This window comes from Stegodyphus dumicola, chromosome 5, assembly GCF_044657685.1.
Source record: "Stegodyphus dumicola isolate Sdum_Otavi_A_Nest chromosome 5, ASM4465768v1".
NCBI classification, from domain to species: Eukaryota; Metazoa; Arthropoda; class Arachnida; order Araneae; family Eresidae; genus Stegodyphus; species Stegodyphus dumicola.
The window spans coordinates 73,851,958-73,868,396 of record NC_140772.1 but is presented as its reverse complement, the minus strand read 5'-3'; the positions used below and the strand labels follow the sequence as shown (position 1 = coordinate 73,868,396).

The 16,439-nt window shown below is 30.4% G+C and overlaps 1 protein-coding gene across 1 annotated transcript in view; it reads right to left on the bottom strand.

The window, feature by feature from the left end:
• Positions 1 to 15,812, bottom strand: part of LOC118195351 (phosphoserine aminotransferase) — an 80,100-nt gene extending 64,288 nt beyond the window's left edge. Inside the window, exons 1-2 of the mRNA XM_085816775.1 lie at positions 15,657 to 15,812; positions 7,784 to 7,844 (exon numbers count right to left, since the gene is read on the bottom strand). Coding sequence (XP_085672901.1) covers positions 7,784 to 7,844; positions 15,657 to 15,713 — 118 coding nt within the window. The 5' untranslated portion in view covers positions 15,714 to 15,812. The remainder of the gene's footprint in view (positions 1 to 7,783; positions 7,845 to 15,656) is intronic.
• Between the last annotated feature and the right edge of the window lie 627 nt (positions 15,813 to 16,439).

The following is a 16,439-nucleotide window of genomic DNA, read 5'->3' as shown; positions in this document are numbered from 1 at the left end:
TATATTTACAAAGACTTCTTAATTATAGTAGATTAATTAGAACTTTTTCTGCTTTACTATACTTCCTCAGCACAACTTAGCATTGCTGTCATCATTAACTTTTTTCAGATGAATTCTCAGAAAGCAGAGAGAGCAAAATTTTTCATAAGTAGGTAGAATCTGATATATTAATCTAATAAAATGTGGACAAAAACTTTACAACTAGAAATAAGTAATGGTTGAAATAGAAATTTATTAAAAGCATTATGTAATCAGAAAATTTGAATAAAATAAAAGCATAGAACTAAACCCAACAATTAATAAAAAACAAATTTAAACAATAAACAACACATACATTTGTTTTCTAGTTCTATTTATACATGACACAGGTGCTCTTTTATTACTAAAATTATGTTGGACTATTTCCTAAAAATTTGACAGACAGGAAATCATATTTTTATGAAGCCTGCTGAAATAGATTTTTGTTGAAGATTTATGTGTAAATATAAAATGTGTGTATTAAAATACAAAACATATACTATTTATACTTTTTTTACACACACTTTATACATGTATATATAAATATGTTTTTGGCTGAGCACATGTATGTAAATATAAATCTTTTCAAAAACCGATTAAAAAATGACAAGTTTAAATAAAATACTAACTGTATACATTTGATTTCTAGTTCTATTAGCATGAGATATAGGTCTTTTATTTATAAAACACTATGTAAGAAATTAAAATTAGCTAAAAAAATCTGGTGCATACATTACATGACTTCCTTGTATGTAATATTAAATTATATGCATTCTGTGCTGCATTTGTTCATTTAAACTTATTTCCTTGAATTTGATTAGAGCTATACTTCTCAATTAATTAATTCAGTTCTCACTTCGCAGCAAGGCAGAAATACATAAAAACTCAAAATACCTTCATTAAAAATTGAAAGATATAGGAAAACACAAGACACCAAATACAGTGAAAACAATTTTTTAAAAATTTTACAATTAGAGTTTCTACGCAAAAACAAGCAATTCAGCCAGCAGACAAGAATGCAGATTTTTCAGTGCAAAAATGAAAAGTTTCCTTTTGGTCCCATTCGGCAAAAAGACACTAAAGGTGCAGAAAGACTGAATTCACTAATCTGCTAAGTTTCAAATGTAAACAAGTATGGCTGCTATTGTTAACAAAAATTAGACTTAGTGGCACTTAAACAACTATTACATGCAGATTAACTAAATGCATAAAAACCTTAACCGGAGGATAAGAAAAACATAATTCAATCATTTTTAAAGCAAAAAATGTGAACTGATTAAAAATACTGAGCTCACTGAGCCAAGTAACAAAGTGTGTATATATATATATATATATTTACATACTTTTGGCAAAGCCAATTGCAAACTAAAAGAGAGATGCACAACAACATGTCATAGCAGTCCTATATATGAGAGACACGTACATACAGAAGTCTCGAAAAAATCTCTTTGGAACCCACTTTAAATCAATTTCATAATCCATTTAAGGAAAAAGAGTCCATCATTCTGTCCTTATGTATAGATGTTACATCGTTAAATTGCATTTGATAGCGATCAAAATAGATATTTTTGTTGTAATACGATACCCGGAATTTTTTGCGATTTAAAATACTTCCTGCGCTCCATACAAGGAAGTAAAAAAAGGAAAATACAAAAATTTGTTATTTAGCATAAGACAGACAAACATATTATATTTGCAGCTACTAGCAAAGAGAAAGCCAGAAACGTTAGAGTGATAGTAATAACTACTCTTTGAAATGCCAATTTCAAGGCTGCCCAAAGAATATCTTTTGATAGACCATGATTAAGCTGGCAGATCAAAAGCATACTCCAGAAGCAAGCTCAAGTAAATAATGCATTTTCTGTTATAAGTGTATTGCTACAATTTTCCCCTTTTCTAATGTGTTAGCATAATATGCATTGCATGTTTACATAACATGAAAATTAATGCGAGATGCCATACCTCGAAGCTTCGCTAATTCAAATAACATGTACGAGAAGAAAAGCATTGAAAATTATGACTACAACCACAGTTAATATCATTCAAAAGTCTATTTTACTTGATTCACATCTTAAAATTATGACATATGATCAATCATTCAAGGAAAATAACTTATGTATTACACAAGGTGATAAAAAATACTGGAAACCATATAAAGCAATACACTTGGAACAGAAGCATGCACAGCAAAGCCATTAGGGACAGACTGACTTTAAATCATGTTGATTTTATATCTTAAGTTTTAGAATCCAACAGAAATGGTAAAATTGTTTGAATTTAGGAGAGACACTGGTATGCAGAGTTTAAGGCCTACAGAAAATGCACTGGGCAGCAAAATGAATAGCATTTGCCCTGTTAGTATCATAATGCCCTGGTCCAGTGGACTTGTTTACAAGAGTATTTTGAATAAATATATGCAATGTCTTGTCATATTAGAAAGTTAAGCTTGGAAATTGTATAAAAATTGCAGAAAGTTTGTTAATCTATTGTAGAGACATGAAAATTTGCTGAAAGTATATGGAAAAGAATGCACGAGTTATACATGAGTTTATGAGTAGATCAAACATTTCCAAGATGGCCAGAAAGTGTTGTATGTCCCAGCAGGCGGCCGAAAATAATACATAGTAACACACTAATAACACTATACATAAAATTCCCAAAAACTTTATAAAACCTAATTCATTTATGCCAATAATTAATTCATCATTTACATAAAGTCCACATACAAGTAATAAAAAGGGTACTTATGTACTATGACGACTACCTAGATATCTCACCAAAACTGGCGACCCTTGTATGTTATACAGATTAACCCTAACATAGGTTATAGAGGGAGCTAAAATAAAGAGTATTATCCTGCACTTGCTATTACCAAACCTTTTTTTCGCTACATTTATGCATATTATTACGTTTAGGTTAAACATGTGAAACTTTTGTGATTATTTTTTTCCTAATGGATATCAACATTTTCCGACTTCCTTCAAATGAAGAAGAAACGATAAAATTTTTCAGAGAGGCTGAAATTTTACCCAAAGAACGTGTTTGTAAAAACGGCCATGATATGAAGTTTTATAATTCATGATTTTATTGGAGATGCAATGTCAAAAATTGTCAACAAAAGTTTGATGTCCGAACTGGAACAAGCTATTTCCCGCCACTTTCCTCACCATTAAAATCAATATTTTCTTTTAACCAGTTTAAAGTTAATTTTTTTTTTTTTAATTCATATTTAGTACTATATAGTTTATATATTTATTTACATTTATTTATAATATGCGTGTATATATATATATATATACCGTATTTGATGGCATATATATATATATATACCGTATTTGACAGTGTATATATATATATATATACCGTATTTGACGGCATATAAGATGCACCCTTATTTAGAAGGCCATACACATGTAGATGTAGAAAAAGTTATGCACCTCTAGATCTTTATCCGGGCTAAAAATGGCATTCAGTATTGAATGTTAACCTGTGTCCTTCATGTATAAGATGCAGGTAACTTTTTTGAGACCAACTTTAGGGAAAAAAGTGCATCTTATATGCCGTATGGTATTTACGATTTTTGCTCCTTTATAATCACAGCTTTTATTTTAAAAGGAATTTATAAACATAAAACAAAAAACGCCAATGTAGACTTTTATCGTCAAATGTTGCCAAGGCAGTCATCATAGTACGCAAGTACCATAAAAAGGCTGTCTCGAAAACTTGTGGTCTAAACTCTTTTTAATTAAAAACTGCAACAGATTAATATGGAAAAATTTTTAAACTAATTTGTGTTTTAAAAACAAAGTAAAAGAATGAATCAAAAAGTATTAAAAATGAAACAGAAAAAGAACTCACAATTATCATAGCTAGCCATGCTTTTCAAAATGGCTGAAATTACTTTAACAGTTATGCACATGTAAAGTCAAGTTGTCAAATTCTATGCCTGAAACTCGTCTTGGTCAGGTTGCCATATCGAAAAGCTTGAAATAATCATTGAAAAAAGAAGGGGGTCACAAAACAAGACAAAAAAAAAAAAAAAAAAAAAAAGGGTGTGCTTTCAAAGTCCTGCAATATGGCAGGCTTTTCGCGAAATAATTTTGGTTAGAAATGTTAAACAGAGGTGGGGTACACTTCCAGGATGTTTTTACTAGGTTATCAAAAGGACAAAATGGCATCAGAACTTACAAGGTCGTTTTAAGAAATAAAATGGTAATGATCTTAAATGTAACAATTTTGATTAAAAGTAATTCTAGCTCAAAGCAGGTGAAAAAGAAATAATAGTAAAGGAAGATAATGGATCTTCATGTAATTGGATTGTAGTAAGTCTTTGAAAGGAAATCAGTCCTTTTGTTAGTAAAAGGAAAATTGCTAGCTCAGTTATCATTAAATTGAAAACTGAAAAAGTATATTCATATTTTACAAAAGCTACATGAAGATGTTATAATATATAAAATTAATTACATATGATCATTAAAGTCTCTGTTATAGCCATCCTACTCTACCTGCCTCTCGGATGAGAGCAAAATAATCATATCACTATAAACAGGTAATTTAAAAATTGTAGTTAATGTCTTTTTTTAATGTTTGGCAAATTTTGAATTTGCGAATTCTATTTTATAGTAGCAGATTAATTAACAGTCATAATTTCTTCTTGAAAATAATCAACCTCATTGCAAAAATTTTTTATCCAATAAGGTGAATAGTATTAAGCATTACTTTGTTGGAGCTGTTGAAATGCCAATTAATGAGTTTTATGGTATTTAAATTTAATTCTCTTCTTTTATCATAGTTTTTTGTATCCTAGTATTTGTAAATCTGAGTATACCGTTTATCATTAATTAAGCAAAAATTTTTAAAAAATGATTGCTCAAAAAGTTACATGTAGAATTTAATAACTGATTCGCAGTATACAGCACATAATAAGGCATAAAATAACATGAAAAGCAATTACCATACAGTTATGGTGTTACAGAAATTAGCATTTGTATAAAATGAACAAATCAGATGTGTTAATTTGCTATAGGAAAATTACCTTCAATATGGAGAATGGATCCCCCTTAAAAGCAATAAAGCAAAAGCCTTAAAAGTAAATTGTATGCAATATACAACACATACAATGATATGATGCAGTCTATCAGTTTCCAATACAATTACGCAGTCTATCAGTTTCCAATATGCAGTCTATCAGTTTCATGGGAGGTGAGAACCACTGCTCTTGCAAAGCACTTGCAAGCATGGCAAGGGTCCGAAGAGGACTGAAAGCAGCTATACATCTTTTTAAAGCATTCCAAATATACTCGAGAGGATTCAGGTCTGGTGATCGAGCTGGCCGTTCCACGTGCTGAATTGTTTGCTGCTGAAGATAATCATCCATGGTGTGAGCTCTGTGTGGTTTACTGTTGGCATCCTGTAGCAGGAAATTCTATTCTTTCATGTGCATAACAACAAATATCGGTCATCAGTGCTTGTCATAGCAGTTGGCTGTCCTTGGTTCAACCTCCTGGATGCCAAATCTGTGGTTAGAAATTGTTGCCAAAATCTATGAACCACAGTAGGACTCAGATTTAGCCATCTGGCTACTTCTGTCTTTGTCCTGGCTCTACTCTCCCAATATCTCTCCATAGTTCTTTGGGCAAATGATGCCTGGAGGTCATTGTTACACATTGGATATCCCAGACTTCTTATCTCAGTATTACAGCGAAATTTGGAGGCTTGCTCTGAAACATGCAGTTTTATGCTTCTTGCAAATCGTATTTTGACTGCAGTGCCACGAATTTGCATACTGCAGATTTACTCAGTAATTCTTATTTTTCAACATATTCAAATTTTATATGGATTGGCTTATTTCTGAAGAAGTTATCACCATTTATGTGATTTTTCCTTAGTTTTTGGAAACCAGTGTAATTTATATCATCTTGTTAAAGGTTTGTTTTTGTTGAGGCAAGTTGGATAGTTATTAGTTTCTTTGATTTTCTCATAATTATGAATTGCTAAGATGTCATCTATGTATCTGTAAACATTTCAAAAATAGATATGTTGATCATTATTAAGCATTTTTTTTTTTTTTTTAAACAGAAATTCTTTGGTAAAGATGCATAAGTTACAGTGCTGAAGAAAAGTTTGAGCCCACTGGGATACTGTTAACTCGTTTGTAAATAGTGTCATTAAATTTTCTGCAATTGCGAAACAATACACTTTTAAGGTAAACAGACCAATTTTGTGTAACTTTCATAAGAATAATAAAAAAAAAAAAAAAAAAAAAAGTTAATATTGTTAAGAAATTATAAAATATTTCTTGCAATGGTATGTATGCAGATTTTCGAAGTCATAGCAGTTAATATTTTTAATTTCAAGATCTTGCAAGGCTGTCAATATTAGAACGTGGTTATTTATAATCCAGTTGTAACTGTGTTCTTGATTAACAGAATCATTATATGGGGAATTCATCTAAGTTTTTTCGCAAAATTATATTCTATTTCTTTTAAGTAATTCCTAGTATGATTGACGATGAATCTGAATTTTACTGGGGATCTTGTGAAATTTAGGTAGTGTATAAAGGTTAGAAAACCTACGGTTGTCTGTTGAAACAGTAATTTTAAGTCTTCAGTGTAATGCTTTGATTTGGATTTTGAGGACAGTTGAATTTGTATTGGTTCTTTTATAGGTAACAGAACTTTGACGTTCTTTTTGAATAATGTTATCATAAAATGCTTTCCAAATAATGCTGAAGTTATTGTTTGCCTCGTCTATTTTGGTGACCATGAATTTTTTTATGCAGTAGGTTATTTTCCAGTTCCTTTCTGTTATGGAAGTACTGAAAATTGTTGGCAATAGATAGGTGAATAGACAGGCAGATTATATATATATATGTAATATTTTAAATGCATAGGAGAGATCAGATACCTCAACAGCTTGCAGTCTTAGGTGGCTGAGTGGAAAGACGAAAAGATGACGCTAACACCAAAAAATTTTGAAGAAGTCTCCATCTTTATTTTTATGCATATAAAACCATCTTAGTAGACATTTATCCAATCATAATGAAATACCATAGTTTTATATACTAAGATGATGATGATGATGATGTCATAGATGACGGATACGATGTCATTTTAATCACGTGGGCATAGCAGGAGGGATATGTTAACAGTGGCGAAGCTAGGAAGAGAATGACGTAGTTATTGTGTCAAGACTATTTATACCAAGTTTGATGTACAAGTATATCTAATCTGTGACTGGTTAATTTTAGCTTGTTATGTAACATGAAAGGATCGCAAATTTGAGAAAACAGATGATTTTAGGGATAGAGCATAAAATCTAGAATAGTTAATTTTAAGGTCAGCAGTTATTCTAAAAGCAGCCATTGTATTTTGTTATATCTTACATATATACACAGGTTTTTTTTTTATTTAAATTAAAGCTACTGCTGAAGTTTTATCAATTGCAGGAAGTTAATCAAACCATTTTTGAAAAAGTAGAGCAAAATTGAAGCAAAAATAGCAGAAACTTCGGCAAAAACTAATTATAATAATTCTTCAACACAGAAAATTTCTGTTAACAAAATGTAAAGTAGTAATACACTATTTTAAAATATTTAATAACACTAATTATATTCAAATTATATGTTACATAGCAGTAATTTATAAAATTCACCAATTTATTAAATTTAAATCATGAAATAAATACACTATTTTACTCAAATATCAAAATCAAGCTTCTCATTTTTCTGTAAGATTTCAACATATACTTTGGGAAGATAACTCACCAACAACACTCAAGCCTTCATTGTTATAATTCAAGAATTCTGAATGAGCTTGTTGAAGTACCTGTTTAAAAAATAAATAAATAAATAAATAAAATGCTTTGATATGAGGTTAAAGCATACTGCAGTTTATTAAGGAGGTGCATTCATAAAAAACTTCTGAACGGAAAGTAGCTTCTATATGTGTTAAAATGAAAAAAACTTCAAAATTACAAACAGCCCACCCCTTTTACCAGGAACTGCATCCCAAGCGAAAATTTGTAATAATTTAATGTTTCTTGAATGCTGCGTATTAAGCAATTAGAATAATGGACAAAAATGAAAATTAAGATGTAGAATAAACCATTTTTAAGATGACTACCCACATTTCTAAATAACTTCAGATTGCAGAAGTGGGTAGTTCTAAAAAAAAATGGCGATTATCAATTAACAAACAAATTTTTGGAAATGAAATTTTTTAATGGTGCCTCTTTGAGGGGGGATCCTAAAGATACCTTGCATAGTAAAATTTATTTCATAATTTTAAAAACATTCACTATTCATGCAATGAAATTTGCCTTCTTGATTTCCTATTTGGGCTAACTGCTTCTTTTTAAAACAGTCTGAAATTCATAAATAAATCAAGTAGTTTATTATTTCTTAAATTACTGTTTTAACTTCTCGTTAAGATCAGACATACTGTCATTTTTTAAATGCTGTGGTATTAATGAATTGTTGAAACTTTCTGATTATTCACCCAACCTTCCTGAAGGCATCAACCATTGACAATCAATTTTTCAATAACCTATGACAAGAAAGACAATAGCCATTTTAAAAATAGTTACATATAACAAAAACCAATTAATAAAATTAAAAATACAAGAAACATCCATAAAACACCTTTTTTGGGTTCTTCTTTCCATGCACATGACAATCTACAGCTTAGAAAAGCATCAGAGAATTGCAGAAACTTCTGTGCACAACTTCGCATTGCACACACTGTTGTTTCAGTATGTACAGAATAATGTTTTCATTTTTTAAAAAAAAATCAAGGAATAGCACCTTAAACAACATCAGAGAATTACACAAATTAAGGCATGAGCATAAAAATTTTCTTCTTTATGAAGTACAACTTTTTGGAATGTCAAATTTTTCATTCTCCACATTTCTGAAGAAACACAATGTATTCTTTTTCATAATTTCACAAACTCCACAGTCTCATTACAACTCCTTACAAGAAAATGCACAAACTCATCAAATACAAGTCAGCACAAGCACTAACCAGAAAAATGACCATCAATTTGAAAAGCCAAAATCTGCACTTGTTTGTTGTGCACATGAATGTACTTGGTTTGCCACATAAATACCTTTTTACAACTTTATGTGTTGCCTATTTGATTTGGTAAATTCTTTTTAGTGGTGGGTGGATATCTTTTAAGGGGTGGGTGGATAATCAGAAAGTACCAAATTTTTAACTATTTATAACTTTTTTCGGTACTTTTCCGTTTTGCCGGCGCAAGCGATAAAGTCGCTAATAATGGTGCAACCGATGCCAAACGGAATATTCTCGCTGGTAACCTTTTACGCCTCATTTTCAAAACAAGTCGCAGCTTTTTCTTATCAGATTGATTGTTTCTTTCAATACTGACATATAATTACATAGAATTTTTATCAGATAGTTCAATTTTATGTCCAAGGCCATTTTCGGTAATTAAGTCAATTAGGATGCAATCACAGCGCTTAGCCGAAGCCGAAAATATAGAAAAGGTAAAGTCGAGAGTTCAATTCATCAATTTTAATGAGAATGCATTAGCGAAGTAAAGTACTGCAGTTTTGCATAATTTCTGAGTAAGCTATTCGTACGAATTGAAATATTTCTTGCATTTAAACTTGTGTTCCAAATTAAGATTTAACTTGAAATTAACGTAGATAATTACTGAGAGCATTAGATTTTTGTAGAGAGTAGTTTACGTGAGATGAGATCGCTTGGGGTCACGTGATACGAACCGGCGAATCAGGATGCTGAACCATGAAAGCGTAGTAAATTCTTAAATTAATGTCTTTTTACAAATTTATTGTCTTTATTTATCGGTTTTTTATAAAATTTTAAGCGATATTAAAATGTTTATGTCTTTAAAAAAAGAATTCTTAAAACTAACATTTTTTAAAATATTTTTTATGTGTATACTGTATGTTGTCGCCAATAAAGTCTGCTTGGCGAGATTTGCGCCGGCGAAATGGAAAAGTACCCTTTTTTCTAGCTAAAATATTAATGTGCAAAATTACTGCTACCTTTTGTTCAACTATTTTACCGTCATATGCATTTGAATCTTTAAATGTAAATGATTTATTAGAAATACAATAGTCATCATTTATTAAACTTGCATATTAATAAACTCAGCTGCTTATTACAATCAAATTGCCAAACACCAAAAGAAACACATATTAACCAATAGAAAAACCACCATTTATGAACTCATCTCTGCCACTTATACAACTCAGATTGGTAAAAAGACTGATTTATCAGAGTCAGAATAGCCTACTTATACCAATCAAAACTTTTCGTATTTCATCGATTTAACATATTGTGGACTGTGGCTTTATCATTCGCATAAAACCACAGTCCACAATATGTTATATAGAATACAGTCAAAAGTCGTTAATCCGGACTCGTCGGGACTTCAGCGATTCCGGATTATCGATTTTTCCGGATTATAGATCATCAGTTTAAATCTGGTAAGATGGCATGCAGAAATTATAAAATTAAAAGGTACTTTTCCGTTTCGCCGGCGCAAATCTCGCCAAGACGACTTTGTTGGCGATAACATACAGTATACACATAAAAAATGTTAACAAATGTTAATTCTAAACATTTTTTATTTTGAAGGCATAAACATTTTAATATGGTTTAAAATTTTGTGAAAAGCTAATAAATAAAGACAATAAATTTGTAAAAAGACATAATTTAAGAATTTACTATGCTTTCATGGTTCAAATTCCTGATTCGTAGGTTCGTATCACATGACCCCAAGTGATCTCATCTCACGTAAACTATGCTATAAAAATCTAATTCTCTTGGTAATTATGTACAGTAATTTCAAGTTAAATCTTAATTTGGAATACAATTTTAAATGCAAGAGTTATTTCAGTACTTACGAATAGCTTACTGAGAAATTATGTAAAACCGCAGTGCTTTACTTCGCTAGTGCATTCTCATTATAATTGATGGATCTAACACTTGATTTTGCCTTTTCTATATTTTTGCCTTCGTGTGAACGGTGTGATTGCATTCTAATTGACTTAATTACCGCGAATGGTCTTAGGGCATACAATTTAACTATCTTGTAAAAATTCTATGTAATTGTATGCCAGCATTCAAAGAAACAAGAAATGGCTGTGATTTGTTTTGAAAATGAGGCGTAAAAGGTTACCAGCGAATATATTCCTTTTGGCATCCAGTTGTACCATTATTGGCGACTTTATCGTTTGCGCCGGCAAAACGGAAAAGTACCAATTAAAAATATGAAACCGTAATTTATGAAATAAAAAACAATTATGATCTAAAAGGTATCAAAATTTACAAAAAAAAGCTTAATATTTGTTTGTTTACTTTATTAAACATTTCTTTCAATGTAAGTTGTTTAAGTTGCTTCATTTTTTATGTGATAATACATTCTCTTTAATTCTATAAACAGACATAATTTCTTGTTCAGTTACAAAGTTCCGCTGTTCAAGTCCTATAATTGGTGTGTCAACCGACTAATTTGTCAATCGACATTTTTTCGTTTTCAATAACCTCTGTCACTTTCTTCGCTATCGGAAGCGAATTATAATGCAAGGAATTTGATTTAAATCATATCAAAGACGGAGTACATCGAGAAGAAATACTACATTTAGTAAGGAATTATAAGCCAAATAAAATAAAAACATCTGCCCTGAAGATAAGGATAGTGCTGAAAGATCAACTTCCAATTCATTACGCCCCGCGGCGTTAAAGATAAACAAACGTTAAAGTTTAGATAAACAAAGGATATGCCTTTATCCATTTTTTGCAGCAATTCCACTTTTTGTTTAATGGATTTTGAAACATGCTTTCGCTTTGTATATCCTTTACATATTAGTAAATATATATCAGAAATTCTATTTGACATAATCGAAAGTTCAAGCTTACTTTCATAAAATTCCTCTAACAGTCTGCAAAAAATAATAAGCTGAATCCAAGTCGAAGATTAAAGAACAACGCAATCTGCAACAATAACTGAAATAGATAATTAGGTAATTTTAGCTTAGCTTATACCGTCCGTTATACATTAAACGCGCACGCAAAAACGTATTCTGTGCTTGCGCACACCCATATGTGCAGTCGTAAAGGTCTTACGCGCACGCATTCGTAAACGTATTTTGAGCACGCGCACACGCATATTCGCAGCTGTAAAGGTCTTGCACGCATGCATCACGGCGACACATACGCAGAAAGTTTATAGCTTTAAGGTCCGGATTATAGATCATTCCGGATTATGGGTGTCCGAATTAACGACTTTTTGATTGTATAAGCTTCAATAAAACAGGTGGGACCAAAATTTTCCTGGGTCTCTATATCTGCGAGATACAGCTTTCAGAATTCTTTGTCCACACAAGTCTTTAGAATGGCAGAATTTCCTTATCTTAAGGTAAACAAAAACAGTTCACTAAAGGCATAGTAAATGAGTGAGAGTTCCTTCTCAAATACCAACTAATAGGAGGTGAAAGTGCAACTTCCATATCCCATCTTTTAATTAAGGTTTTCACCTTCAAAATTTTCTGCTTGAAATAAGTAAATGATGTTCAAAGATAGTTATAACAAAAATTCATGAAATGCTTCTAAGCACTACCATACATTAAGTCTTTGAATGGAAAGGAAGTAGGACTGAAGAAAAACAATAAAAGCATTGGTCATGCTTGAAATCATACAGTGCCAGATCAATTAAACAGAAGGGCAATTTTTCTGCTAACTAGAAATGTAAATTTTGAAATTTCAATAAATCACACAAAAAGACATTTTCAAAATTTATTGTATGCTTAACTTCTAACTTATCAAAAAGAAACTTGAAACGAAGTTCAAAACTTGAAATGAAGCGAAAAGACTTAAGCTTGAACGAAAAGGATAAACTGTTAAAATATTTTAATGTTCTTGGTAATTGCATCCATCAATACATTTAAACTCAGAAATTCCCACACAGCTTTGTGCAATTTATTTAAATAAAGGATCATTATTAATAAAAAATTAATAAAACATGCAAATGTCTCACATAAGTGCAAAAGAGACAGAAAATTGAGAGATGTTGAAATTGTTTTTCTAAAACGGTTTCAACCAGAAATATTTTTTCTATTTCTAGAGCTTTTTCATTAATTTGCTAAATACTAGGAGAAAATTTTATATCAGCTGACATATGGCTCTAAGTTGGAGACAGAAATCCAGCATTATTCATCAGAAAATTGCTTTGTGAGAAGGAAGATACAATATGGACCCAACAATTAAGAAGCCAGCACTGGTTACTGACAACTCGATGTTTGGAAGGAGTCAAGAATGTTCTTCTATCATTACAAGAATTATTCATGAATGACAAATAGTACTTTTACTGGTTCCACAGTAAAGACCAGTTCTAAAAAAAATTGGTTTCTTTGTAGGACTCTTCTGAACTTTCATACTGCAGGTCCTACTTAATTGTTGGTCCTGTACATAACCCTTTAACATGTATAAATTTTATTAAAATTTACCATGCAGTTACTTTAGAAATTATAAAAAAAAATCTAATTTCCATATAACAGGAAAAAACAAAATACCACATGAAGTACACAAATTCAATAGTAGCAAGATTTTTATCAAATAACTATGCATACACATAATTTTTTGGAGAGAGGTTGGGGTAAGATTTTGGAATAAGACAATTACCTGAACTGAAAATACCAATTAAGAAAATGGGCTGTTTCATACTGGAAATTTAACAATATGCTTTATTCAAAGTAAATGTAATTTCTCAGTGGTATTAATATTTATAAAACTGATAATCAATAACACATAAACAATATCTACAGCAGTGGCTCTTAACCTTTTTTGCCCCAAGCATTCCTTTCACAATTGCTAGAAGGTTATCCACCTTCCTTTCCAAAACTTTAAAAAAATAAATAAATAAATAAAATAAAATAAAATAAAATAACACATACATATATTTATTTTAAGTTTAGATTATTTAAAAAAAATTTTTATAAATTAAACAATTAAAAAGCTTAGAAAATGTACCAAAGTACATACCAAAACTTGAATAAAAGTATTTTTTTTTTATAAACTAAAACTAAATACCTAGCTAAATAAAAGGCTGACCACATTTCTCCCACACACACACCTGAAACTATACAATTCTCTCCCAGGGAAGAATTTCATCCTGACTGAAAATCCTTGTCTTAGATCATCTAAAGCATTTGACAAATTCTTAATAAATCAAGTCAATATAACAATTTAAACATTATGTTATCTTTACATCTGCCCTTCCAAACACCTTTTAACCCACTTCTATTAAAAGATGATTGTAAGAAATATCTTACTATATAAAAATTAAGATAGATATTTACAGTTGACTTGAGAGGTGGTTAACAAAAATTATGTCACTTTCCTGTGGAAATGTTCTTAAAGATCACATACAGACTAATAAACTATGAGAGATAAAATAGAATTATTTGCTTATTTAAATATAACATTTTGATGAAAATTAAATCTTTTTTTTTCCTCTAATGGCAGATTGTGAACGGTTACAATTTTGTAACAGAGTCCATTAATCTATACTAAAACCAGATGTGGTGGTCTCTTTATTATGAAGGCACCTCTAATAGGTGGGCCACCATTTGCCTTCTATAAAGGGACGGACAGTTAACACCATGCCTTCTCCAGGATTCGAACTCAGACCCTTCGGTACTGCAATCAGGCTCCCCTAACCACTATATCATCTGGGTGGCAAAATTAAATATCAGTATGCTCAGTTTTCTTTGAAAAAGAGAAATCTGAATTTTATTCAAAAATATTTAAACTTGTAAATAAAGCTTTTATATGATAGGTATCTTCATTTACTATGTATTAAAATTGTGTTTCTGAAAGAATATTCAATTCTGGCAAGTTGAACACCCCCAATAATTCTTCTAGACCCTCTTCATGACAATTTTTACTATTTAAGTCAACCCTGTTAATGCAGAGTCAAAACATATTTAATACAGTTAATGAAGTACTAAACAGAAGTACAAATATGAAATATTCATTTTTAGGATCAGTTCAATAATTTATCACATTCAGGGTTAATTTAGAGATGAAAGCATTTTATATAAACTGTTATTACTATTACTGTTATTAAAACTGTTATTACTGTTATTAAAACTATTTATTTTACCCATGATTATTTCCTGAAACAATTTTAATATTAATTTCTTCACTTCAATTAAATCTTAAACAAACCTTAGCATCGGAAAAACATGAACATTTTCAAAATAAAATCTGATTTTAAGTTATTTACATTTTTCTACTTGTGCAAACTGTAAAACTAAGACGAAATTGATTATATACATGTAATCTGTAAATGTGAAGCAAATTATGTCTAAAAATACATGTACATTTTTAATGAGACAACAATAGTTATAAAGAGTTGGTGTTCAGGAAAGTATTTTACTGTTACCCTTTCTTCACTACTGAATGGCAGTATTAAGTTTAATAAAAAAAATTAATAATTATAAATAAAAAAAAAGATTTAGACCTTTCCTGAGAAAAATTTTAAAAATATTTAAGCCTGATGACTTCTAGCAACATATCCTGCATCAGACAATTGTTTCTTTAAAATAAATGCAGATTTAAAACTGGTTATTAAATTATGCTTACTTCTTCGGGTACTTTTGCAGGTCCGGGCGCGAAATTAAGGACTTTCTTGGTACTCATTTTCCTTGGGAGTGGTTTGTATTTGTAATGTGATGCACTGCAGTAACTTCGCAACAACTTACCGTTGCGGCGACCAGTGATTAAAGAGAATTTTACTCAGCTGCTAAACGTGTTTACTGCATTTCAGATTATCCTGACTCCCCTCTTGGATACTATGGTCCAGTCTAAAGCGGAATTCACAGCGCAAGCGCCAGCAAGATTAATCCAATTCAATAAATCAGCGCTATAATGCGTTGATCGGTTTTTTAAACTTGTCGGGAAAAGTCTGCTATCGGAGGAGTTGGGGTTTTTTTCTTGCGTTTTCTTGGGAAAATTATTTGTAAATCTCAATCATACTTAATTTTACGATTGCCTTATTTTATATTCCAGAAATTCAAAGCTCAAATAACTGTTAATTATATAAAAATTCCTAAATTGCTAATTATCTATTTTTTTTTTATTCCCTATTTTTTTTTTAAGGACGGATAACATCTACTACTTTTTTTTTAAATTAATCATCACTCACGGTTTTGATAGTTAATTTCTTCACGTGGCTGCTTTATTATAAAAAAATTGTGTATTTAATGTAAGAGAATTAGATAAGATTCCAATAGGTTGAAGATATTTTCGATTTGTTAATTAGTTAATGAATAACTATGTTATTTAAGTATTTACTTTCGACGAACAGGAAAGAGCTTATTCATTTACAAAGAAAAAGAATAAGGAATTGTTTGTCACGGCTGCCGT